Source organism: Pogoniulus pusillus, chromosome 3, assembly GCF_015220805.1.
Source record: "Pogoniulus pusillus isolate bPogPus1 chromosome 3, bPogPus1.pri, whole genome shotgun sequence".
In the NCBI taxonomy this organism is placed as follows: domain Eukaryota; kingdom Metazoa; phylum Chordata; class Aves; order Piciformes; family Lybiidae; genus Pogoniulus; species Pogoniulus pusillus.
The window spans coordinates 28,132,805-28,159,831 of NC_087266.1; the positions used below are offsets into that span (position 1 = coordinate 28,132,805).

At 40.5% G+C, this 27,027-nt stretch overlaps 1 protein-coding gene across 2 annotated transcripts in view; it reads right to left on the minus strand.

Annotated features, from left to right (window-relative positions):
* POSTN (periostin) overlaps positions 1–8,264 on the minus strand; it is a 39,574-nt gene extending 31,310 nt beyond the window's left edge. For both annotated transcript variants that reach the window (XM_064173364.1, XM_064173354.1), the window contains exons 1-2: positions 8,114–8,264; positions 6,591–6,689 (exon numbers count right to left, since the gene is read on the minus strand). In XM_064173364.1, coding sequence (XP_064029434.1) covers positions 6,591–6,689; positions 8,114–8,235 — 221 coding nt within the window. In that variant the 5' untranslated portion in view covers positions 8,236–8,264. The remainder of the gene's footprint in view (positions 1–6,590; positions 6,690–8,113) is intronic.
* Positions 8,265–27,027: the final 18,763 nt, after the last annotated feature.

Genomic DNA, 27,027 nt, shown 5'->3' on the forward strand with positions numbered 1-27,027 from the left:
GCAACCCAGGGCTAATTCTATACTGTAATACTCAGTTTAGCGTTCATAGTGTTATAAACTCCTCATAATGACAGAAATAAAGACTATATCACAGATATGTTTGACAAACTTTCCTCTGTTACATAAAACTGCAAATTCACTGAAGTTACAACAGAGCTGATTTTGGATCCTGTGGAGAAAGAACGCCAACAAATTGTACAATCTTTCAGTTTGAAAAAGAACAGACCAAGGGGAGACATCATTGCTGTCTACAGCTGCCTGAGAGGACATTGTGGACAGGTTGATGCTGGTCTCTTCTCACAGGTAAATAGTGATACAATAAGAAAGAATGGCCTCAAGCTGTGACTGGGTATGTTTAGACTAGATACTAGGAATTTTTTTTCCGCAGAAAGAGTGGTCAGGCATTGGAATGGGCTGCCCAGGGAGGTGGTGATGTCATCAACCCTGGATGTGTTTAAAGGTCGTTTGGATGTGGTGCTTGGGGATGTGGTTTAAGGGTGAACCTTGTAGAGTAGGGATAATGATTTGACTTGGTGATTCCAAGGGTCTTTTCCAACCTGAATGTTTCTGTGAATCTTACTAAAGTATAAATCACAAATTTAAAGACTTTAGGACTTCAGATATAGTTTCTCAAATTATGGTACAATGTGAGTGACAAGAAAATATTGCCATCATGAGTTTACATAATAGATTTATTTTTATAGTTATAGCTGATATAAGACACGTTTGTAGAGTTTGCTGGCAGCTGATTACACTTCTCTCTTTTTTCATAAACTAAAGCTGATAAAACATTAACCACAGACAAATTAAAATGAATAACTTATTCAAATGAACAAGCATTAAACTTAAACATCCAAACTTCTTGAAAAGATTAGAAGCAGCCATAAAACAGCATTACAAAGCATGGTTTTAAAAGTAAGGATTATACTTCTATGATTGTCAGCAATTTGATAGAGCTGGCAGAGATTAAAGGTTTTTTTAGAACTATAAAGTCTTCCATTTCTCCATACCACAAAAATCATTCTTCTCTATTCCCCCATATACACATGCCTATGCTTAGCCCACACCTGAGGCTAAACTATAGCAGTTGCTTTATCATCTGAGGACTCTACCCCAACAGAGAAGGGGAATCTGAAAAAGGAGATTGGCAGGTTGAAACAAAAAAATGGTTTAATGAAATAACCAAACTGATACCATTGTCAATATGGAATATATATAGTTATGCTTAGCTCAGCAGAAGTGCAGCAGTTGTAGTAAACAAGTATGTAGTCCTCAAGAGCAGAAAGAGGATAAAGAAGAAGGATGAGGAGAAGCTAAAGCAAGAGGCTCTAACAAAAGACCACACATGAGAGACCACACACTTAGCAAACTTTCTTCTTTATACTGAGTTTGATGCTCATGGTCTGGAATACACCTGTAGCCAGCTCAAGTCAGCTGTCTGGGTTGACTCAGAGCTGCTGTTAGCCTGCAGCCCATGACTGGCCTGGGACTCTGTCCCAGAAAAACCAGGACAATATACACAACATGATCACACTTTTGATATGTGCATCTTTTCAACTGTGTAGTCATATGTTGAAAGTAGTTGTACAGTTATTTTTAATACATCTCTTTCTTTGAAGCAATTCACTAAGTAACTATTTGTCAGGAATGCAAGAATAGCGTACAGTTTAAGCTACAGATTTTCTGATTAATAAGAAAATTCACCTCCTTGTTGCATGCCTACCAGAATCTTGTAATAATAATAACAACAAAAAACAACCCAAAACAACTGACCAACCACCACCACCTAAACCAAAAAGAAACAAACAACCCCCCCAGAAAAACAAACCACCCCAACAAATACATATCTGTTTAAAGAAAACTGTGTAGCAAAATAATGGTCAGAATGTTCTCCCAACTCTGTGAACTGCTTTCTCATGAGAAAATATCTTTTCCTTTCACAAAATAAAAGCCATCTCTCCCTCCATAAATGGTTGTGAAAGATTGCAGTCTAAACTAGCTCTTGAGAAAAAAGGAAAGAGGAAGCTGAGTTATATGGGTAGAATAAGATATTACAAGTTTAGTCTTACCATATTCAATAATGACACAATTAATGAAAAACAGAAAATTCTGTGAAGAACGTGGTTAAGAAGTGTTTCTTCAACTTAATATAGCAAAATCAGTGACTTCTTTATTATGTGACTTGTTCTGTACAGCTCAGGGTTGTTTATTATTATTATCGTCGTCATCATTACCATTATCATTATTTCAGTTACCAGGGGTTGCTGTTAAGCTCCTACTTGCAGTATTCATAGAAAGATAGAATGCACTGGGGAGGAAGGGATTTCTAGAATTGAATTCCTTCAATTCCCCTCCAGTAAGCAAAGAGATCCCCAACTAGATCAGATTGCACAGTGCCACATCAGGCCTTACAGCCAACTTCAGTTAGAAGGCCTGTGTATCAGCCATGCTCAAAATGTAGTGAGAAAGATGGAACAGGAGAAAAGGGGTCTGTAAGATTAGTGCCTCAGAACCATTTCTGCATAGAGACAGTACATGGGGAAGTTGTCCTCATCTGTACCTCTCTTCTGGTTTGATATAAGATGGTGCCTTAGTGAAGAACATCTACTCAGATAACAAGTGATGTTACATTCTTGAGTTGTGGGAATTTTGAGTGGTTTTGTTTGTTTGGCTTGGAGTGGGTTGATTTTTGATTAGTTACTGTGTTTTGTGTTGGTGGTTTTCCTCTTTTTTCCTTTTTTTTTTTTTTTTTTTTTTTTTTTTAAGTACAAAGTTGGTTTGATCTCATCCAAAGGAGTATATTCCAAAGGAAAAAGGGGCAGAGCAACACTACCTTATGTCCTTGTTATTCTTGGCTAATAGAGCCAGTTTTCAGCTTATTCAGATCAGCACTGTGACTCATCTGTTTCTACTCCTTGCTGGCATGGAGATAAAATACTGCAGAGAAACCAGGGGAAGGCTTCTGCTCCAAATGGGCTTTCATTTTAGCAAATCTAAGCTACACCCCAATTGGAATTTTTCAGCAGTGGATAGGAAGTGTAAATAATAAAAGCATTCTTAAATTAGCATTCTATAGATCATATATACAAGTGAGAGAGGACTTGTTAATGAGAGATATTAACATGAGAAGAGCCATCATTCTTTGGATAAGTATTCTAATTACAGTGACACTTTTAGACAAGTCTGCATTGCTGTTTTGAGTATACAGAGTATAAAATTCTAAAGGAAAGACTAAGTTATAACAGATGCCCTATTACAGAGGCAAAAAAGTCAAAATGGTTAGGAGTTCTATGACTACTTGCTCTCATACACAGTCATTTCTCTCTGTGAGTGCTTATATGATGGTAAGAGCACTAAAAGAGGTGAGAGAAGGTAGGTGACAGTTTTGTGCAGAAATGTTTTACAGCTTACATTCCTCTAAATCGTGGTCAGTGAAAAGAACAAGTCATCACTTGACTTTTTAGTTCAGTGAGTGTGAACTGCTATTACTTCAAACTGTTTTTCCTGACATGTGAAGCTATCTACCACTGCATAACTCATTTTGCTTCTGGAGCTCAGCAAAGTAATGAACTCTCTGAAAGCTTTCTGCTGAGAGCAGACTTCCTCTTAAGGGAAGACATGACATCTATCTAGGAATAAAACCCACAGGAATGGGTTGATTTCCAAAACTGACTGAGAATATCCAAGTTTCAGTCTAAGACATTTTCAGGAAATACTCTTATTTCCCATGTGTCTACACTGGAATAAAATGTAGTGCCAAAGAAGTCAGTACTGTGGCAAACTTAATTCAAAAGGTGAAGCATTTTGGGCAACTTGTAGCATGTCCACTGAGGGAAAAAAGGAAGTCAGTATTATGATGCCACCTGGAGGAGAGGAAAGGCTCTGATAAAAACTTAAAAACCTATGAAAAAAATGAAGGTAGAGGTGGGGCCAAACAAAGTCTAGTTTGACTGGAAATTGATCATTCTTTCCATCATCAAATGCACAGAAATCTGCAATTTTTATGAAAAATACAAACTCGGGTGACAGATTGGTTCACAAAAATTGAGTCTTTCCCTTGGGCTCTGGCGGGGTCATGGTATCACCCTTCACATGTAGACTTATTTAGGAGTTGAGACTTCAAAGCCATGGCAGTGCTTTAAAGGCAAGATTTTACTGGAACCTCAACTCCATTAATTTATGGCATGCTGTCTGAGCACTGAAAACATTTTCTTAGAAAGAAAATGGAAGAAAACTTCCTCTTACTATATCTGCCACCAGTCTTTTTCTTAAGGATCTTTTCTAACATTGTATTATGACATGCAGCATCTTCAAAGAATTTTAAAAAATAATGCAAAGCCTCTGACATCTGCAAGAGCAGTAGAAACTGCAGTCCCAGCCCATTTCAGGTCCTTGCCTGACAACTATCTGATCTGCATGTTTGATTTTAACACTGCAAAATTGGAGGCATTTTTCTCACGGGAATAATCATTTGGGAGTCTTAATCAGTTTTACATTAGTAAATATAGGGATCATGCTGAAGAAGAACTATGGATTTGTTTGTTAGCCAGGGCAGTTGAGGCAGCCCAAAAAAAAAAAAAAAAAAAAAAAAAAAAAAAAAAAAAAAAAAAAAAAAAAAGTCATCATCTGTCTATGAAGAAAATTAAGAAAATAGAAAGGGGACAGAAAAAAAAGAAAGGAGAAAGATAAAAGAGCACCTTTTTGATTATGAAGGTGTCATTTGTGTAGATGCACTAAAGAAAGCCTGAGCAATGTAGCCATTTTAGCACTGCTAGCTGTGTATACCCACTTTGCATCATTTTTTGTGCACTCTCTATTCCCCAGGATAAACCCAGATTTTATCTACATCTAACTCTTTGTCAGCACAGAATTTGTTGACTTTCTGTGAAGAACTGTTCAATGAATTTCATATAAGTTCTTACATTTATAGTTTTAACTTAAAAGTATTCTGTTTGTGAAAGCTCAGATGAATTCAAAGTGAGCTGTGTGTAGCTAAAGTCAAATATATCTATTTGTTGGGTGTATTTTGTTTATCACTGAAATTTGTCATTGATTCTATATTTAGAAACACTTTTAAACTTGAAGCGTGGACTGGAAAATGCAGATCCTACTGATCTGTGACTTTGACAATCAGAAGAATAAAAATATGACTATTCCAAACTATTAGTCACTTGTTGAAACACTCCTTTTGAGATCATTTAGTGAAATATTGTTGAATAAACCAAAAAAAAAAAAAGGAATTTAAGAGGTTGTTTAGAAAGGTAGTCATCCTTGACTGGCTCATGTTGCTATCTTTATGGATGTTTTTCTTCCACGTTAACCTCTGTTAAGAGAAGCTTTGGCACAGAATAAAAAATCTTTATTCCCCATTACGTAACACCTAATCCAGTGGTTGATGTCTGTTAGGAAAGTTTTAAATACAAAATGTACTTTACATGGAGTTGAATTCTTCACACGTGTAATTTCCACCACAAATCAATACAACTTAACATCTTTATGTCTCAGGGCATACTCTATTACTTAGGTCTTTGGAAGTGTTTTAAAGCCTTCCTTTAGAAGTCCTAATACCCTAAGACAGAGTTGTGGTAATTGAAGCCCGGACTTCCTATTCACCTACTCACTCTGAAAATGTCACCCCAGACTTTTTTTGGACCCTCTAAGAGAAAAATAGGAAAATAAAAATAGTGATTTCCTGTAGCAACTGCTGAGAAATTTATACAAGTAATTATATAACAGCAGAGAAAATGTATACAAGAAAATATTGCTTTATTGTTTTGGCTAAACAATGTTATTCTCTGTTAAATTATTTAATTCTAAGATAAGTTAGTCAGACCAAGGACTGGGGTTTTCGTATGTGTTCACACTCTAGAGCTGCTCTGTGGCTGACAAAGCAGAGCAACTTGAACATTTTGTCACAGAGAAGATAATGACTTGCATTTTGTAAGGAAGTAAAAACTAATATGTATACAAAGATTCCAAATTAATGCCAAACTCATGCATATTTAATCTGTACCCACAATCATGTTTTGATTTTTCTCTTTGTGGAGAGGTGTGATCTGAGCACACAGCTTTGCTGGATCATGCAGAGCTCTTCTCATAAGTGAATCATAGAATCATAGAATGGTTTATGTTGGAAGGGGCCTCAAAGATCTTCTAGTTCCAAACCTCCACCATAGGCAGGGATACCTTCCACCAGAACAGGTCACTCAAGGTTTCATCCAATCTAACCTTGAACACCTCCAAGGAGGGAGCATCCACAACCTTGCTGGGCAGTCTTTTCCAGTGAAACAACTTAAAGTGGCAATATTGCAAAGTCTCTTAAGCTTAAAAAATTGACTACATACTATGCTGTCATTTTCAGACTTGCCATGCCTTTTGTGATCATTTTGGCAGCAGTTATTGGATGTGATATTCAGGTGGATTTAGAAGCATCTAAAAGAGAAGATGTAACCCTGTAAAACTGTAAAATGAATTCTTCCTGTGTCTGCACTTGAAATAAACAGTGTGTTTCTGAGAAAATGAGAGTTTTCTAATCATACATTACATTATCTCAATAAATGGGGAATAATTTTGAAACAGAGCGTACTTACGCTTTTTTTCCACAGATGGCTCCTTGATACCAGTTTCTGCAGGTGCTGAAGTACTTCTTTTTTGTTCCCATAACTTGCTGAAGGGCACAGACATTTGGTCTATGGGTTGGAGTAAGAAACATTTGAAAAACATTTCTGTACATACTTGGAAAAGTTTTATATAAAACAATGGCATATGCTGTTTCTATTGAGAAAAAGGAAGATGTTAGCATCTGGCTTCTGTTCCCAGGGCAGGTGTGTTTGCAAGCAACCACAGTGCAACCTCCTGGAGCTGACCAGATGGGTTCTTTGGAAAGTCAACACTCCCAGTAGGGACAGAAGGCTCCCCTCCGTTTCGATTTGACCCTCTGTCTCTGATGGACAGCCATCACCAGTGGTGCCTGGACAAGTCTCCCTTCTCTTAGTGAAGAGAATTAATTACAAGCCACCAGGAACCATGCTGTGAATACTGTCAGGCTCTTTTCATTAAAGTTTTTGCCTTGCACACATTTGTGCAGCTGAAGGTCGTGAGGAGATGGAGAAGAAAAGTGCCCTGTTCTCTGTGTAGAAGGAAACTTTGTCTTCTGTAAATCAATCAACTTATTTTGACTACCAACCATTTGGAGTACCACAGGCACCTAAATAAACATTCTGGGAATTATTTGGCACCAAAGGGCAATTTCACATGTAAATAAAAGGACCTACAGATTTCAAATGAGGAATGCTTTCCCCTTAGCATTGTAGTAGTATGGAAGAGCAAATTCTTAAGGGCAAATTCTACAGAGCAAAGACATTTATTGCTAGTTTTTATGCTCCTATAATTAAAAACAAAGATCACTTCAAATGTTAGATCATATATCCTGCATAGGTGGGAAGCCAGTGAACATTTTTGTTTGAAAAGCTCAGTGTGCATGTGTGTGTGCCTGTAGCAGCCAGAGGGGAATTCAACAAAGGAAGACAGGATGGTAAACGATTCTTATTCACAGAGCATGTTTTACTTAAGAAGACTGAAGGAAAATATATTTAGGCACATGTGTCTCCCTGACAGAAGCTGTTCAAATTATTTCCATCTCTCTGAGCAGGCTGGATTGTAAACATTGTATTTTTTGGGTACCCTCTGAGCAGCTTGCTTCATTGCTTTAGGGGGAACAGAAGTTTTACAAAGGGCTTCCAGTGTACATCCCCATGTTAGAAAGCATTTAAACAGAATTCATGATTTTCATTCAGCTAGAATCGTATTACATTAATTGTGGACTACAATTAACTTCAGTGATTCTAAAAAGCACACATTTTATTCATTAAGAAGTGGTAACCCAGATTTTTTTCTGTTTTATCAAGTTATCAATATTCTGCCTCCTCTTGAAACTCCCCAGAAAGCTTTTTATTTAGGAACAATTCTTGTAAAATTAATTGAGAAAGTGAGTCCTGCTTGAATGATAGCAAGAATTCATAGTAAAAAAAATCTCATTTAATACATTATGAGAAGAAAGGAGAGAAGATTAACAAGCTCCTTTTAAAAATAGAAATAAATTCCAGTTACTTACCCTTGGTCGCGTGCCCTTATTCTACTGTGAGTTAAAATCTTGTCATAGTGAGCAGAAGCAGCTGTTTGTTCAAAAGCAGACAACAAAAAAGTGGAAAATGTGAAAAAGAAAAAGATCTTCATCTTTAGTCCTCTGTTGTTCCTGGCAAGTCTAGAAGAGAGAACTGGCAAAGGGTCTGGAGAGATGACAATTTATATACATGTTGGGAAGTGGTGGGAGGGAACCACAGGATCAACCTGAAACTTCGTACCACCCTCTTTAGAACAGCAGCTTTCACTGCCAGCTCCAGTAACCTAAATTAATACCATGCAATAACCATATAAACCATTTTTTAAATCCCCAGTTGACTTCCTTATTACAGAAAGCTTAGCATTTTATTCTGCTGACACAGCAGCAGAGGAAGTTTGAGAAGTTTTGCCTTACGATTTGATATTTATAGCACTGAAGCATCCAAAGGTCATGATCATGGTGTATGGTTTTGTTCAAACCCAGAGGAAGACGTTGTCTGTTCCCATAAGAACTGTGCTGCTTTCCTTTGTTTTCCATGTCCTCACAGTTCTCAGCTTTCAGTTGGTGGAAGTTCCAAACAACACTGTTGTCAGTAACCTGGAATAGCACTTTTGTCTTGAAAAATATAAGCTGTATTAACACATATTCTGGTTATGAAGCAGATACCCTATAAAATACAATATTAGCTTAAATATCCATTTAAATTCTATCAATAACAATTCCTTATTACATAATATTTTCGTTTACAGCTTTAGGTAATCATATTTAAAAAACCACTGAGCATTTGAAAATTCGAATATACACCTTTCTATACATGTTGGGCCTTGGGAGCTGCCTCTGAAATAAATGGAAAATGTAATGCCAAGGTATAGAAGAAACTGAGGTAGAAGAATGAAGTGACAGGATGAAGCCTCCAGTGGAGTGACAGCCTTAAGGATACAGGACTGTGACCCAGAAATCTGCAATTGTCATATCACAGGAAAGTTTCTTCCATTTATATAGAAGTATTTGTATATGAATAAAATTTCATATTATAGCCTATGGACAATTTCAATTACTAATGAAGGCAGAATGTGTTCTAGCAGTAGTACTCTACTGCAGATTCTTCATCCAAATCAAAGCAAGTAATGAGGTGGAAAACACATTTCAAGTCATGTTTCTATAACCATAGCACTTCATAGTTTCTAAGGTTAAGAGTGAGAACATTGGACTAAATGATAAATGGACTTTCTACTGTGCACTGTACTCATTGTACCTGCACATGATTGGAGAAAGCTCATGGAAGTGTCAGCATTTCTAGACTCGTGGTGTTTCAAGTCACTAAAACTCTATACCCAAACACATGACTGTCAGATCAGCCAATGGAAGTGATGGTTGAACTCTATGCTACAATATTATAAGTTTTAGGGGGATATCACTGCTGTATTCCTTCAATTCATTCCAGACCTTTTAATCTCTTTCTGATCTTTATAGCAAAAAAATACATTGAAAAATACCCAAATACCCCCTCTTAAATGTCTAGTTATGACATTTCAGCTGACATCAGTTGATTACATTTATGATTCTCAATCCAGAGATGAAAAGATGAGAAGATACTGAAGTAGCTTGATAAATTTGCTTCAGAAAGTCACAGAACTGCCCAGGTAACCTGTCTTCTCAGGAGTGCCTCCTTCCATATAGCTCATAATCACCTTCTCTCTTGCAGCATCAAGACATGAGTAGACACTAATGCTGCTGCATGCACTGAGATCCTGTTGTTTACCCCACAGCTGAAGAACAAGCAGTCTGAGCAGGTGAAGTATTTTTATTTCTAGATTTTTCCAACTTAGTGCCCTAATCTCAAATTGTGGAGAACCTCATTTATTTTCTGAGTACAGTGGGATAGAGTTCTGAAATGGATAGCTGTTATTAATAACATTTTTTACTTCTTCATTTCCATTTGGTTTTGCTCATGGCAGGAGCTAGGCATAACAGAAACAAATTATGATCCTAAGGCTGTTCATATTCCCATGACATACATTGATATTATAAAACTCCACTTTGCACTTCAGATGTATAGAAGAAAAGATCTGAAGGATTGTTATATGTCTTAAACTCAATATCATACAAAGTGGCATAGGTAGTAGAACAGCACAGAAACTGGTAAAGAATAAATATGCAGCTATAATGATATAGTAATTAACCAATTTAAAGGATAATCAGCATTGAACCTTACAACAATGTGGTGACATAATTATATGTAATGAAGCAAATGTTAGCAAAGAGTACTCAATGCTGACTCATAAAGTTGACTGAAATAAAATAGCATAAGGGGAAAAAAAATAAAAAAAGACAATTTCTAAATGATCTTTCTGAAAAATCTCCAAATCACTGAGTGTTTCTGATGAGTGGCATAAAAATGCACAGATCTTGCAATGGACCTTTCTGGAAATCATCAACCCAATGAAAATTACACAAACTTGCAGTTCAAAATTTTCCAGTCATAAAAAACCCTTAAGCAAACACCAAAAAGCACTCTTCCTAATTAATGGACTTTGGTCCAGATGTTAAAAAAGCATTGAAATCATCCTCTGTTTTGCCTGTGATATAACTGCACATTGAACAGCACACCATAATAATAGTTTTCAAATTTGCCAGCTGCAGTACTGTTCTGAATAACTAATACTTAATTCACCTGGGCTCATCATTACCTTATTTATTTTACTTTGTTATTTGGTTAGCAAGACAGCTGCACCACCAAGTAGCCACCTTAGATTTTTTTCTTTCTTTGGATAAATACTTCGTGTATTATATTTCCTAAGCAACATGATCCTGAAAATCTAATTATAAATGTTGAAATATAATTATAGAATCATTCAACCACCTCACAGATGTGAATTATTATTGCAATAATAGGACATTTAATTATCAAGAGCAGAAGAAACATTTCCAAAGAAATTCCCGGGACAAGTATAGAACAAGTGCTGACTTTCATCTTCCATGCAATGTAAATAGTGTCAAGAAGAAATGTCTGAGGTATTGGCTGCTCTGAATTGTTTCTTGCATTTCTCTAGAGACCTCTAGTGGAGAGAACTCTGTAATAGTAATTTTTCTCAAAGCTGCTTTAAATGGTTTCTGTAAGTATATATTGTATGGTAAGTCAATTTGTTTCATTAGTCTTATAAAGGATTAGTTGAATTACATGATGGAATGATCCTTGAATTCAAATATTTAGAGGCTTGAATAAATGTGTTTATGTCAAATTGAAGTAATAGGAATATCAATCAATTTGTCACTTGTGGTTAGTTCCACTGATGATGTGTAGAAATTTAGCAAATAAGAACAGATGGAAATTAACAGTTTTCCAAATGCCCCCTTCCAAGATAAAATCTGCCAGTGTTTCAAACAATTTACAATATATCATGTGCTATACATATTCTGCATTTTTAGTAACAACTCATTGTGTGAGTGCTCGTGTGCTTAGTGTAAAAAATAAAATATATAAAAGAGTATTAAGAGGCTGCTTTTATCCTGCAGTTGTTTCTTGAATCTTTCCCTTTTATTGTTGAACCACACACAATTGGCTAATTTAAGAAGTAAAGGTGGTAGTTTCAAGAGTTCTACAACTACCTGAAGGGAGATTGTAGCCAGGTGGGGGCCGGTCTCTTCTCCCAAGCAACCAGCAACAGAACAAGGGCACACAGTCTCAAGTTGTGTTGGGGAAGGTATAGATTGAATGTTAGGAGGAAGTTCTTCCCAGAGAGAGTGATTTGCCATTGGAATGGGCTGCCCAGGGAGGTGGTGGAGTCACTGTTCCTGGAAGTGTTCAAGAAAAGACTGGATGAGGCACTTAGTGCCATGGTCTAGTTGATTGACCAGGGCTGGGCAACAGGTTGGACTGGCTGATCTTGGAGGTCTCTTCCAAACTGGTTGATTCTATTCTATTCTATTCTATCCCAGTCCCAACTGTTCATGGCTTCCTACACATATCTTCATCACAGGAATGCTGTGATGGAGCTGCAGTCAAGGAAAGAAATACTTAAAACCTTGTAATTTGCTGCAGTACCATTTAGGAACCCTGTCAAAGCAATTAAAAAAAAAAGTAAGTTTTCTGGTTCCTTGAGAATATCTAACAAGGAAACACTGAGTGCAAATATGTAAAGAATATTCAGATTAATTCATGAAGAATTTGTACTCTCTGGAGATTTAGGTCAGACATTATTATTTTTTTGTTTGGTTTGGTTTTTTTTTAAGTGGCTGGCAGGGTAAGCCTGGCTACTGACACATGCTACCAAGGAAAAGGAAGTTCTCTTGCTCTAGATCTGATGCAGACTGGTTTCCACATAAATTAGTATAATACACGGGGATTTAAAATATCAGACAGAGGGTAGAGGGCTTGGCATTTACTTGGATACAGCAGCACTATTAATAATGATAACAACAACAACAATAACAATAATAGTAATATATTAAGGAAAAATCTTTAAAGGAATAAAATCAAATTTGGTTTCACCGAAGATAAGACCCAAGCTGTTGGAGTTTAATCTGGTGGAGCACTATGGGTAAATGACTCTTTGTTCACCAATATGGTTAGATGGTCAAATCCACTTTATTTCCATGATACAGTGACTTATATGCATTCTAGCAAGAGGCATGCTCCACCAAGATTGGTTACATACAGAGGGTACAGGGTTACTTGTAAGGCATAGATAGGTCAGCATACCATAACAATCTGAGGGTCAGCCTCTGGGGCTGGCTAAACTCTGCCCACCTGCAGCTGCACTCCACCCCCTGCAGCTGCATGCGGGGGGAAGCCACTCTGTGCCTGCTATCTAAACTCCCAGGATGGATTCAAGGTCTTCCTAGCACGGGTTGCTCATGTTTATAATTCCTGTGTGCTCTGCTAACAAGAATTCTCCAACACCAAGCATGTTTCACAGATTCAGACTGCATCAGGTTGGAAGGGATCCTCAAAGGTCACATTGTCCAACCACCCTTCAGTAAGCAGAGACACCTCGAAACCTCCAACTAGATCAGGCTGCCCAGAGACACATCAAGTCTGATTCTGAGTGCCTGCAGGAATGGGGCTTCAACCACAACCCTGGGCAAACTGTCCTGTATTTCACCACTCTTACTGTGAGGAACATCCTCCTTACATCTAACCTAAATCTGCCCTGTTCCAGTTTAAAACCATTGACCCTCATCCTATCATTAAAGGCTCTTCTAAACAATCATTCCTCAGCCTTTCTGTAGGTCCCCCACAAATACTGAAATGTTCTAAGGAGTTCTCACCAAAACGTTCACTGCAGGATTTCTGATGTAACTGCCTGGCAAAGTTTTGCTGCTGTCAGCTGTTATCTTTATTTTCCATGCTTATTTTAGTGAAGACGAAACCAATGTACAACTATCACTACCATTTAAAAAATGAAGTAAACCTCAAGAAAGCAATTAGCATAGACTTAATGGTGAGTCCTGTGAAGGGGGTGATCGTGAGTGCATGCGTTGATAGTCATAGCTTTGTTGGGAAACTTAAAGTCGTCCAAGAAGGCTCCTATTTTTAGTTCTGGTATCAACAGTATTTAGATGTTAATAAACCTTCTTAAATTACCCATTTATTTTCTGTCACATTGAGATTTTACTGTAAGGTTTCCTGTCTCACATCTGAAACATCATGATTCTGCTTAACTAATGATTTTTTATGTGATCACTTTCCAAAATATATTATCTAAACTATATCATCTACATTTAGTCATCTCATGTCCCTTTTATCCCAGAGGAAAGAGATTAATTCAGATTTTAGGTGCTGATGATTTATGCTGTGTAAGTGCCTCTCTTTAAACAGTAGAGCAGATAAGATGACAAATATCACTGCCCAATGTCCCATGAGAAGAATCTCACCCTCTTGGGTGGACTGTTTTTCAAGGAAGAGACACTTAGAAAAATACTATGCTTGTATTGGAAATTAATAATATGTTATTAATTATGAATATCAATTTTATTATTAGAATTTTTTAAATCCAGACAATTCCCTGATATTCTTTGAATTTTTGGCTGACAGGAAGTAGTTGCTGTCGTGGAGGGCCTGTAGGCCTGAAAATAGGCTTATTTATGCCTTGCCCTGCCAGGACCCCTGGTTGTAAACAGGTTGTGTAAGCCCCCACACACCCAGCTCATGTCTCCTTGGTGTAAGCCCATGTGATTCCCGTATTTGGGAAAGTCCAGGCAAGTGCTTTTGCCTATTATGGTAAGGTTTGGCTGACTGCCAACCTGATTGGTCATTCGAGTGGCCAAAGGGCCCATTAATCTTGGCCCACATTCAATAAATAAGGGTGCACAGGTAAACAACGTGCTCAGACCCCTGCTTGGACGCCATTGCTCACACTCAAAGCCTCACTTGCAGTTGCCTGCCTGTGTACCTTAGTTGCAGAGCTCACTTAAGCCTGCCTATATATATATATATATGTGGAGCCTCTAGTCTCCTAAGCCAGCTGTGCACACTTGCACGCCACTGTGTTATCAGGACCAGATCCTGCATTGCCTGCCTTTACCTGCAGAGCTCAGACTCCCAGCAGCTGTGCACATCCTGCATGCCCGCTGCCTATCAGTGCCTGGTAAGCACCACTAGTTGCCAAGTTACCAGGAAGCAGACTCTGAATTGTCTGCACATGCTATCAGCCTGCTAGCCACATGAGAATCGTGCTCAGACTGCACAACTTCCAACTCCTGCACTTGAGATCCTGCCTGCCTCAGAATCCCTGGACAGAGCATCCAGAAGAAGCCAGCAGCACCAAGGCAGAGATTGCAACCGTCGCCAGGAGAACCAAGTCAAAGACCATCATTTCCCCACAAACTGGGAAGATTCATCCTTTCCTCTCAAGCTGGGAGGACTCCAGCCTCAAAGTCCATGGACAGAGATTCCCTGAAGTTTGGACACTGGCATAGGCTGTGACATAGCACCAGAGGGTGATTGATAATTAATAAGAGTTGTGAGTAAAAGCTTTAATATCTCTGTAAATATCTGTTGCCTCTGCCACAGAGCAGAATCAGTTTCCAGCTCACTCTGCTGGGCGAGTAATGTATAGACCCCAAACGGTATTTGCCACGGGGAAAACTCCTCTCTCTGTTTATAGTTTGAACTGTTTGCTAGTTATTAATAAGTTATACTGTAGATATATATCCTAGAATGTTTTCATAACCATGTAGAACATTTTAATATTAATATACAGTGGTTGGGGGTGGCGAGAGTTCAGAATATTGAGTTTAATAAATATATATTTTTATATAATATTTTGTTGCCCCAATTAATTTCTCCCCTCCAACACAAGTGGCGTACGGGCAGAACTCCCCTCCATGACAGATGCACAGAATTAAACAATTTAAACAATCAGTACTTGGAAAATAGGAACACAAAAACAGGAAAAAATCTAACTATGTTTATGGAGTCTTGGCATTAACTCCAGCATATGTACTCATGATGCTTTTTGGTCCCTGAGTAAGTCTCCTGTACCAAAGATGCTTTCAAACTCACAATAATGATCCCAAGGTAAAATACAAAATATTCCAGGCAGAGGGAAGGAGAGAAGAGATCCTGCTGAGCTACCAGGGCAAGCTGCATACATGTAACCAACTTGATTCCCAGTTAACAAGCCACGAATGAGGAAAAGCAGGAAGGCTCTGTGCAGAAAGGCACAACGGCAGAAAGTCAGAAAGCAGAAAGGTCCAGTTTCTAAATCACTCCCCATTAAAAACTTTATTTTGAAAATCAAATTGGCCAAGAGGCACTAGCACCATTGTTCTGGCCAATGAATTCAAACTTTTGTGCCTTGTTTGACCACACAGGCATGTTGAGGGGCAGCACAAGACACCGGAGACATGGTGCTAAGTCCCTAGCCCTCAAGGCTTTGCTTGTCTGACTCAGCTTCCCACACCTGCAACTGGAGGAGAGCAAGGGTTAAATCAGCCTGGCAGCATTTATTGCAGACCAGAACAATGCTCAATAAGATTATTTTACCGCATGTTTTCTGGTGATCAGATGGGTTATTACCCTTTGCCTCTCCTACTTCCCAACCTAATGACTAGCCCCATAGGGCTTTTTGCTGGTATTCTGTCTAAATTTTCACTTTTATTAAGGTCATTCAATTAAACGTAGCTATATCATACCTGAAGGAGCTAATTATTTTTCCTCCTACAGTTGGGTTTATTTATTGAAATGCTTTTAGACTCTTTTCATAAATTTCATTAGGTTTCACACTTTCAGGCTGTCCCAGTTTGGGGCCATAAGCATACCCAGCACAAGCAGATCCACCCCCCTGGGATGGGCCTCTGTCCTTATGGTTTTGTTAAGGGGGGACGCAGGATCCCTCAAACTACTACACAAGCTATCCAGGTTGAATCCTCTAATGTTTCCACCTTACCCAGTTCTTTTGATCATTATGCTTGTCTGAACTTAAGCCTGCTTGTCAAAAATCCCTCAACCAATGAAACATGCAAAAGTGAAAACAAATCTCAACATGATCTTGGAGGTCTCTTCCAACCTGGTTGATTCTATGATTCTATGATTCTATGATTCTATAAATGTATTGTGGTTCAAAAGAAGCCAGTACTAATTCTGGATTCATTTTTCTCTAGTCATTTAATGCAGAATTTAGACATATGACTCTGCTGTTAAATAGAAATTATTAAAAAAATATCAGTTGCCTCCCTTCTGCAAATATTTTTCTCCTTATATTTCCATATTTTTTCACTGCCTAGGCTTATCCTACGCATTACTTTTTGTCGTGGAGGGCCTGTGGGCCCGAGCAGGGGCTGCTTTATGCCCCTACATGCCTGGACATGTTTTTCTGCCAGGACCCCTGGTTGTAAACAGGTTGTGTAACAGACACACACCCAACTCGTGTATCCCTGGGGTCCGCCCATGTGATCCCCATATTTGGGAGAGTACAGGCAAGAGCCTCCTGCCTATTATGGTAAGGTTTGGCTGACTGCCAACCTGATTGGTCACTTTGGATGGCCAAAGGGCACATTAATCTCGGCCCACAGTCTATAAAGAGGGGTGCACAAGAGGACCACGTGTTCAGATTCAGCTCAGCTCAGTTCAGACCTGTTCAGTTCAGCTCTCTGATCAACATTGCAGTGTCCTGCTGCCCTGACCCTCCTGCAAGGCCCAGACACGGAGTCTGGCCCTCACTTGCAGGTCACTGAGGCACAAACCTTGTGCATTGATTTCAATTCTCAGTTAACCTGTCTGTGTAGTTTAGATGCAGAAGTTCATTCAAGCCTGCACCCATACATATATAGGGACCCAATAGCCTCCTAAGCCTAAAAGCCAGCTGTGCATATCTGCAAGCTATAACATATACCTACGGAGCTCAGACTCCCAGCTTATTGCCTGGTAAGAGAACCAGGACAGCAGACCTCTGGATTGTCTGCACACCCACACACACGGCCTGAACCCGTGTGTAGAGGACCATGCCAGAAACTGCACGGATATCCTCCTCCTGTTCCTGGAATCCTGCCAGCTGATCGTCCCTGGACGCAGTATCCAGCAGCATCGAGGCAGAGACCATCCCACGCCAGAACAAAAGGTTAGAGAAACCTGTTTACCCCAGAGACTGGGAAGATTTATCATTTCCCTCTCAGGCTGAGAAGATTCCAGCATCCAAGGGTCCACGGGCAAAGATCCCCTGAAGTCTGGACACTGGGCACAGGCTGTGACACAACCCTGGGAGGGCGATTAATAATTAATAGCAACACTTATAAGTAAAGCCTTAATTCCTCTGTAATATAAGTTATCTCTGCCTTAGAGCAGATAGAACTTCAGCCCACCCTGCTGGGCAAGTAGCATAGTTCCCAAGCGGCATTAAGCCAAAGGAAAATATCTCTCTGTGAATAGTTTATAATTGAATGTTTTGCCAGTTATTAACCAGATCCCTGTATATATTATATTTCTAAATTTTTTTCATAACTTTGCACAAAAGAACTGAGTGGTTGGCCGTGGCAAGAATTTGTAAATATTAATTTTAATAAATTAATTTTTAATAAAAAAATTAATACCACCTCAAATTAATTTCTCACCTCTCCCAAATAGGCGTAGGCACTGAGAACCCCCTCCGCAACACTTTTGCCTTCACAAGCTTCATCAACACATTGTGTAAGATTTTAGCAAAGTAATTTCATGTTATTCTTCCCCATGGCATCTCTCAGTTAGTTCACATTGCCTGTGTATCTATGTGGGGATTAAACCCATGGGGAAATGTAAATAAATTTAAGAAAAATCTAAGCCATCTGGATTTGAGAGAGAGGGGAAGGAGAAAGCCAGACTCAAAGATGTTATTATCACAGCCCAGAGCTGGAGACAATAATCAGTACTTTATCTACTGTGATATGTAAGGAAACACCCCTCCTTGGAGATTCTTGGAAGATACAGGTGTCTAATTTTAAGGCAAGTCAACAGAAGTTGCAAATTAATGCCTTAGAAGGTGTTATTTTATAATCCTATTCTGATGGAAAAAGAGTCATTGTTAAATTATAAAGTATCACCATACATATTACAGTTAAATTTAAATTATTTATACTGAAAGTATAACATCTCTAGATGTTATCCTAACCTAAGACTTATAGGTTCTAATATAGTTTTTGTTGCGTTGGCGTTTTTGTTTCTGTCTTTAGGTAACCATCTATAATTTCTATTTGCAAACCAAAGGAAGGATCATTTCTAATTAGTAGTAGGGACTGAGCCTTCCTATTTATCTGGGGAAAAAATTAGAGCCCCAAAGATCTAAATATTCTGCTTTCTCTGTATCAAAGTGACACTAGAGATACCACAACATGAATTGTTATTCAATGACAAAGTTATGTGAATATGGCAATAATTTACTAAAAACTGAAGTTCAGTATAAGTTACATGGTCTTATTGCTCAATCTGAATCTGCACGATCAGCTCAGCTATCCTGCAGAATAAAATAAGCATCAGCTAAACTTATCAGGAATGGGACTGTTGATTCCTCACTCAACAGCAGGTGATGCTGTTGCCATAGGTAAACAGTTCTACATTAAAATAAGTAAATCATCTGATAATGCAGGTAAGATCCACAATATTACTCAGTTCTTGTGTTTACACAGCACATGGTGTCAGTGGAAACCGAGAGGACAAGTGAACTAATTAATAGGAGTTAACAAGCGACTCAGGCAGCAGTGGTATGTAGAGCACAGTTATAGGTAGAAAAAATCTACATCAAGGGTGCTTGTGTAGTCATCTGCTAATATTTCAGCATTTCATTGAAATACACTATGTGCCCATAGTCTCTGTTCTTTACTGCTTGAAGGAAAAAAAAAACAAAACACACAAAAACCAGACAAACAAAATTCCTCTCAGTCAGCCAGTACCAAACAATTTATTTAGTTTACATGCCTCCTTGCAAATATTTTGGGTTTGGTTTTTTTTTTAGTAGAGATTTAAATAACAGCAAACTGTCAATAAACTGCATTCTAAATGGCTCAATGAAATGCTTATTTGCTCTGCTGGAAATATTTTACATATTTCAAAGGTCATTATTTAATCTACTCTAGTGCAGGTAAAAGTTACCACATTTGTAGTTAGTGGAAAGGCCATTTCTTGTAATGTCTGTATTATCAGAGACACTATGGAAAGGTCCTCAGAAAACAAAAAAATGGTAGTTGCTCCATCTGTTTCGAACGCTGTGATGGCTGCTGTCAATGTAAGGTAAAATTCTAAGCCTCATGTTATTTTACAGGCTATAAAATAATGACTGCCACGAGTCCTTGTTAAAGCACTTCACAGTATCACAGTATCACAGTATCACCAAGGTTGGAAGAGACCTCACAGATCATCAAGTCCAACCCTTTACCACAGTGCCCAAGGCTAGACCATGACACCAAGTGCCACATCCAACCTTGCCTTGAACTGCCCCAGGGACGACGACTCCACCACCTCCCCGGGCAGCCCATTCCAGTGTCCAATGACTCTCTCTGTGAAGAACTTTCTCCTCATCTCCAGCCTAAATCTCCCCTGGCGCAGCCTGAGGCCGTGTCCTCTTGTTCTGGAGCTGGCCACCTGAGAGAAGAGAGCAACCTCCTCCTGGCCACAACCACCCCTCAGGTAGTTGTAGACAGCAATAAGGTCACCCCTGAGCCTCCTCTTCTCCAGGCTAAACAACCCCAGCTCCCTCAGCCTCTCCTCGTAGGGCTTGTGCTCGAGGCCTCTCACCAGCCTCGTCGCCCTTCTCTGGACACGCTCAAGCATCTCAATGTCCTTCCTAAACTGGGGGGCCCAGAACTGAACGCAGTACTCGAGGTGTGGTCTAACCAGTGCAGAGTACAGGGGCAGAATGACCTCCCTGCTCCTGCTGACCACACCATTCCTGATGCAGGCCAGGATGCCACTGGCTCTCTTGGCCACCTGGGCACACTGCTGGCTCATGTTCAGGCAGGTATCAATCAGTACCCCCAGATCCCTCTCTGTCTGGCTGCTCTCCAGCCACTCCGACCCCAGCCTGTATCTCTGCATGGGGTTGTTGTGGCCAAAGTGCAGCACCCTGCACTTGGAGCTATTGAACCCCATCCCATTGGCCTCTGCCCATCTGTCCAGGCGGTCAAGGTCCTGCTGCAGAGCCCTTCTGCCCTCCAACTCAGTCACAACTGCCCCCAGCTTGGTGTCATCTGCAAACTTGCTTATGACTGACTCGATGCCCTCATCCAGATCATCTATGAAGATGTTAAAGAGGATGGGGCCCAGCACTGATCCCTGAGGGACACCACTAGTGACTGGCCGCCAGCTGGATGTGGCACCATTCACCACTTCTACCAGACCACCAAGAGTGCACTTCCACCAGACCACCAGAGCTGCACCACCACCAGAAGAACACCTGACGAACTCCATAGAAGATCATCCCTGGGCCATGCTGTGGTGGTTTGGATGTTATCCGCCCCCCCACACTTTAGAGGGTACCCCAGCTAACTCAGCCAGACTCAGGGAATATAAATGAAGCTATTTATTTACAGCTAGCACAATATACAAGCAGATATTTGCAGTATACACAGTTATATACAGAAATATACAAGGTAAAAGTAATACAGAAACACAACTCCCCTCCCAGAAACCTGAGTCCCCAGGAGGGGATCTCAACCACCCCTGCACCTTCCCCCTGCCCCTCTCAACCTTACCCCAGTCTTAAGGAAGAAAAGAGGTTCAGCCAAGAGGTTAAGAAGCAAGGTTAGTGGCAGTGAGGTTAGGGAGCAGCAGCTGAGTCTGAAGCCAGCCAGAAAGTGAAGACAAAATGGCAAAAGTGTTATCAAGTGTTTACCCTTCTTGTTCCCATACCTCTCAGCGAGACTGTGAGGGAAGTTGACATCACAATTGTTTTCCTTTTCACAGCTAATTATCTACTTTTTCTCACCAAAACATTCTAGCTTGCTTCAAACTAGCACAATCCACCCCTGTCTACTTTGCTCAGAGTATTGCTGAGAATTATCCGATCTAATCTAAACAAATATTTACACTAATGGATATTACAAGTTCAGTTCACATTTAATTCCAGCTATCTCAGATGTAAGTGATTAAAAAGCTCAGAACAGTTTGTCTCCTCACAGACGAGACAAGAACAGGGACTCCCAGGTGACGTTGGGTTCGTGCTCACGTACTGTAGATTCTCTCGTAGATTCTTTCAGTGTTGGACGCCAATGGTACCTAGAACAGAAAACTCCTAACAGCTTGTATTATACACTCTGAATTTAGACTCTCTCAGCTAAGGTTAGATTTCTCTGTGGAATACACTGGATTTCACCATTCTCCTGCATTACCCAGTAGGTGTGACGAGGACCTTCAGTGGACACCACCCCTCAGACAGGTTTCCCTTCGCCCGAAGGAGAAAATACCCAAACAGTTTTCCCTAACAGATTCCTTTCACGTACAACAGGAACTTTATCACCGTCTACTGTTTGGACCAAGTCTGATTGTGCAGGTCCTGCTCTGTTTATTGAACCTTTACTATTTACCAACCAGGTAGCTTGTGCTAAATGTTTGTCCCAGTTTTTCAGAGTTCCACCCCCCATGGCTTTGAGGGTGGTTTTCAGCAAACCGTTCTAGTGTTCAATCTTCCCTGAAGCTGGTGCATAGTAGGGTATGTGATAGATCCATTCAATACCATGCTCTTTGGCCCAGTTTTTCACAAGATTGTTCTTGAAATGAGTGCCATTGTCTGACTCAATTCTCTCTGGAGTTCCACGTCTCCACATGATCTGTCTCTCCAAGCCAAGAATGGTGTTACGTGCAGTAGCATGTGGAACTGGATAGGTTTCCAACCATCCGGTGCTGGCCTCTACCATCATTAGCACGTACTGCTTGCCAGAACGAGATTGAGGTAAAGTGATATAGTCAATCTGCCAGGCTTCACCATACTTGTACTTTGACCATCTATCACCATACCATAAGGGCTTGATTTGCTTAGCCTGCTTAATAGCAGCACAAATGTCACAGTCATAGATGACTTGGGTGATAGCGTCCATGGACAAGTCAATTGACCTATCGCGTGCCCATTGGTATGTTGCACCCCTGCCTTGATGTCCAGATGAGTCATGGGCCCACCGAGCTAAGAACAGCTCACCTCGGTGTTTCCAATCACGGTCAAGATCAGAGTTGGTATCAACTTGAGAAATCTTAGCAGCTTGGTCTGCCCACTGGTTGTGTTGATGTTCCTCAGTAGCTCTGCTCTTGGGCATGTGTGCATCTACGTGCCGCACCTTCACTGGAGTTCTCTCCAACCGTGCATCGATGTCCCACCATAGATCAGCACACCAAATAGGCTTTCCTTTCCTCTGCCAACTATTCTTCTTCCAGTCCTTTAGCCAACCCCATAGAGCATTGGCTACCATCCACGAGTCGGTGTAGAGGTAAAGGATAGGCCAATTCTCTCATTCAGCCACATCAAGAGCAAGTTGAACAGCTTTTACCTCAGCAAACTGACTGGATTCTCCTTTTCCATCTCTCACTTCGGTAACTCTCCTGGTAGGACTCCAGACTGCTGACTTCCTTCTTCGCTTGTTCCCAACAAGACAACAGGAACCATCTGTGAACAAAGCATAGTTCTTTTCCTGATCAGAGAGATCATCATAGGGAGGAGCTTCCTCAGCACGACTTATTTTCTCCTCTGGAGGTTTGGAACAGTCTGTGCCTTCCGGCCAGTTGGTGATCACCTCCACCAGACCAGGTCGGTCAAGATTACCCATTCGTGCTCGCTGGGTTATCAAAGCCATCCATTTAGACCAGGTTGCATCTGTGGCATGATGTGGTGATGAACCTTTGCCTTTGAACATCCAGTTTAGAACTGGCAGTCTAGGAGCTAACAGCAGTTGTGACTCAGTTCCAATCACTTCAGAAGCTGCTTTCACTCCCTGATAGGCTGCTAGTATCTCTTTCTCTGTTGCGGTGTAATTTGTCTCTGAACCTCTGTAGTCACGACCCCAGAAACCAAGAGGACGACCACGTGTCTCATTTGGAGCTCTCTGCCAAAGGCTCCAAGTTGGACCATTCACTGGCAGCCATGTACAGAATGTTCTTAATGTCTGGACCAGATCACACAGGTCCCAAGCCCACTGCATGGACTATTTCTTGTTTAATTTGATCAAAGGCTGCTTGTTGTTCAAGTCCCCACTCGAAATTGTTTTTCTTACGAGTCACATCATGCAGAGGTTTGACAATCTGACTGAAACCAGGAATGTGTAGTCTCCAAAATCCCACTGCACCTAAGAAAGAAAGGGTTTGTGGGAACTGCCATGGTGGAGACTTTGTTGATCACATCCTGTAGAATGTGACGGCGACCATTCTGCCACCACACTCCCAGAAACTGTATTTCTCTGGCAGGTCCTTTGACCTTGTCTCTCTTAATGGCAAAACCTGCTTGCAACAGAATGTCAATGATTTTGTTACCTTTCTCGAAGCAAGGTTAGTGGCAGTGAGGTTAGGGAGCTGCAGCTGAGTCCGAAGCCAGCCAGAATGTGAAGACAAAATGGCAAAAGTGTTATCTAGTGTTTACCCTTCTTGTTCGCATACCTCTCAGTGAGACTATGAGGGAAGTTGACATCACAATTGTTTTCCTTTTCACAGCTAATTATCTACTTTTTCTCACCAAAACATTCTAGCCTGCTTCAAACTAGCACACGCACACACACACACACACACACACACACACACACACACGTCTCTCTCTCTCCCCTCCCCATCCCTGACTGAGGGTAATATGGTCCCAGCTCTTTTCCTTCCCTGCTCCTTCTCTTCTCCATTGTTCTCTTTATCTCTTTATCTCTCTCTCTCCCCCCCCCAGCCCTGTTTTGTCCAAACTTATCCTTTAATAAATAGTTTTGTGGTGATATATGGTGTCGTTTGCACCTTAATCACAATGTGGAAATCCATAAGAACAGATCTTGCTCCTCTGGACAGAGAAATTGTTACTCCCTGTTCTCTGGACCTTGACAATAGGAAAGGGAAATGGATTTGGCATTGAAATGTAGGTTCAATAATGACTTTGGTTTTTCTCAAGTTTCAAGTTGTCGTGGAGGGATTTCTCTTATTCCTCCTCTGTTAGGGGGAGGTGAGAAATTAATTTGAGGTGGTATTAATTTTTTATAAAATTATTTATTAAAATTAATATTTATAAACTTGTACCACCCCCAACCACTATGTAATTTAAGTTCGTATTGCAAGTTTATGAAAACAGCTGGGATATATTTACAGGGATTGATTATTAAATGGAAATATCAAATTATCAACAACTATAGACAGAGATAAAGATTCCCTTAGGCTTAATGCCTCTTAACAACTATACTGATTGTCCAGTAAGGGCTGAAACTGTGTGTGCTCTAAAGGTAGAGGTAACTTACATTACAAAGGACTTAAAGCTTGCTTAGATGTGTTGCTTTTAAGTATTAATCATTAATCACCCTGCCAGGATTGTGTCACAGCGTGTGCCCAGTATTTGGGTCTTGGTGAAGCTGAAATCTGTCCCGGCTTGCAGGGGAATGTTAAGGTATTGCCAGTCTCTGGGGTAAACAGGATTTCCCTAACCTTCTCTCCTGGCGAAGTGGTCTCTGCCTTGATGCTGCTGCTTCTGGATGTTGGTGCCCAGGGATGATCAGCTGGCAGGATTTCCAGGTGCAGGAGAAGGATTTGTCATCTGTACAGCTAGCAGGCTGTGTTTGTAGGTTTGCAGACTATCTGGAAAGGGTCTGCTGAGACTGTATCTTTCCAGACTTACAGGACAGCTGATAAGCAGTGTATGCTGGGCAAGCAGAGTCTGCCGGGCTGCAGGGAGACGATCTCCGTAGATAAATGTAAGGCAGCAAGCCAGTATGTGCAGCTGCTCTAGGCTTAGGCAGGGGGCTCTCAGCTCCCCATATATGTATGAAATGCAGGCGTGCATGTGCTCTGCTTCTCAAAGGGTTCACAGACAGCTTAACTGCACCTTGAGATCGATGCAAGAGGTCTGAGCCTCAGTAATGTTTGCAAGTGAGGCCTGATCCTGTGTCTAGGCCATGCAAGCAGGTCAGGGCAGCAGGGTGCTGCTATGTGGATCAGAGAACTGAGCTTGGTCCTCTGAGTCTGGACACCCTGAATGCTCTGAATGCTCTGAACTGTCTGAACATGTAGTGCACCTTTGCACCCCTCTTTATAGACTCTGAGCAGAGATTCGTGGCTCATTTGGCCATCTAAAGTGACCAATCAGGCTGGCAGTAAGCCAAACCTTACCTTAATAGGCAGTAGATGTTTGCCTGGACCCTCCCAGTAGGGGATTACCTGGGCGGACCCCAGGGGTACACGGACTGGGGGTGTGTGTGTTGTACAACCTGTTTACTGCCATGAGTAAAGGCAGAAGAATATGTCCAGGCATGTAGAGGCATAGAGAAGCCTCAGTTTTGGGGCTGCTGCCCCTCCACCACACAAGTGCATACACTACAGTAAAATAAATTTAGGTTTGTTGTTACATAAAGGATGAAGGAGATTCAACTGAATGTGTGTCTAGGCACTTAGATATGCGGTTGGGTTTGGGTTTTTTTGGGGTTTTTTTGAGAATTGTCTGTCATATTGCCAAAGATTTCAAGAAATAGAAACATTAATATCGTTATCAATATCTAAGAGTACTTCCAGTTCATTTTTTTTTTTAACTGGAGGCAATATGGCTTAGTTTTTGTTCACTGCATAAAAAGAACAAAACAATCAAGGAACAGTCTAGGCTGGAAGAGATCTCAGAGGTCAATTTAATCCAACCTCTCTGCCAAGGACAGGAGTATCTCTCAACTACACCAGGTTGCTGAAGGTCCCATTCAACCTGGCCTTGGACATTTCCAGAGCAGGGGCAACCGCAACTCTCTGGACAATGCATTCCAGAGTCTTGCCATCCTCTTAGTGAAGGATTTCTTCCTAAGATCCAATCTAAACCTATTCTCCTTCAATTTAAACTCATTTCTCCTTGTCCTGTTAGTGGATACTCTTGTAAAAAATCCCTCTACATCCTTTCTGTAGGTTCTCTGCAGGTATTGGAAGGCAGTTATAAGGTTGCCCTGGAGTCGTCTCTTCTCCAGGCTGAACAGTCTCAGTTCTCTTAGCCTATCCTCATAGCAGAGGAATGATTGCTGATAAGGCACTGATAAATACTAAAAATATATTAAAGTAATTTTTCAGTGAAGAATGTAACTTTAAAAAAAAACCAAACCAAACAAACAAAACTAAGAAAATTCTATTCACAAGCTTGATTATACAACGTAAGTTAAAATTGTGAGTTTCAAGAGCTTCCACTCAAACTGAGCAGAGAGAGACTGGACTCTATTAAATATCAAGCATCTCTGTTTTTCTGACATTGAAGTCTGTGTTCACTGCACAGAACTGAAATTAAACTCAGGAACCAATTCCAGACAGG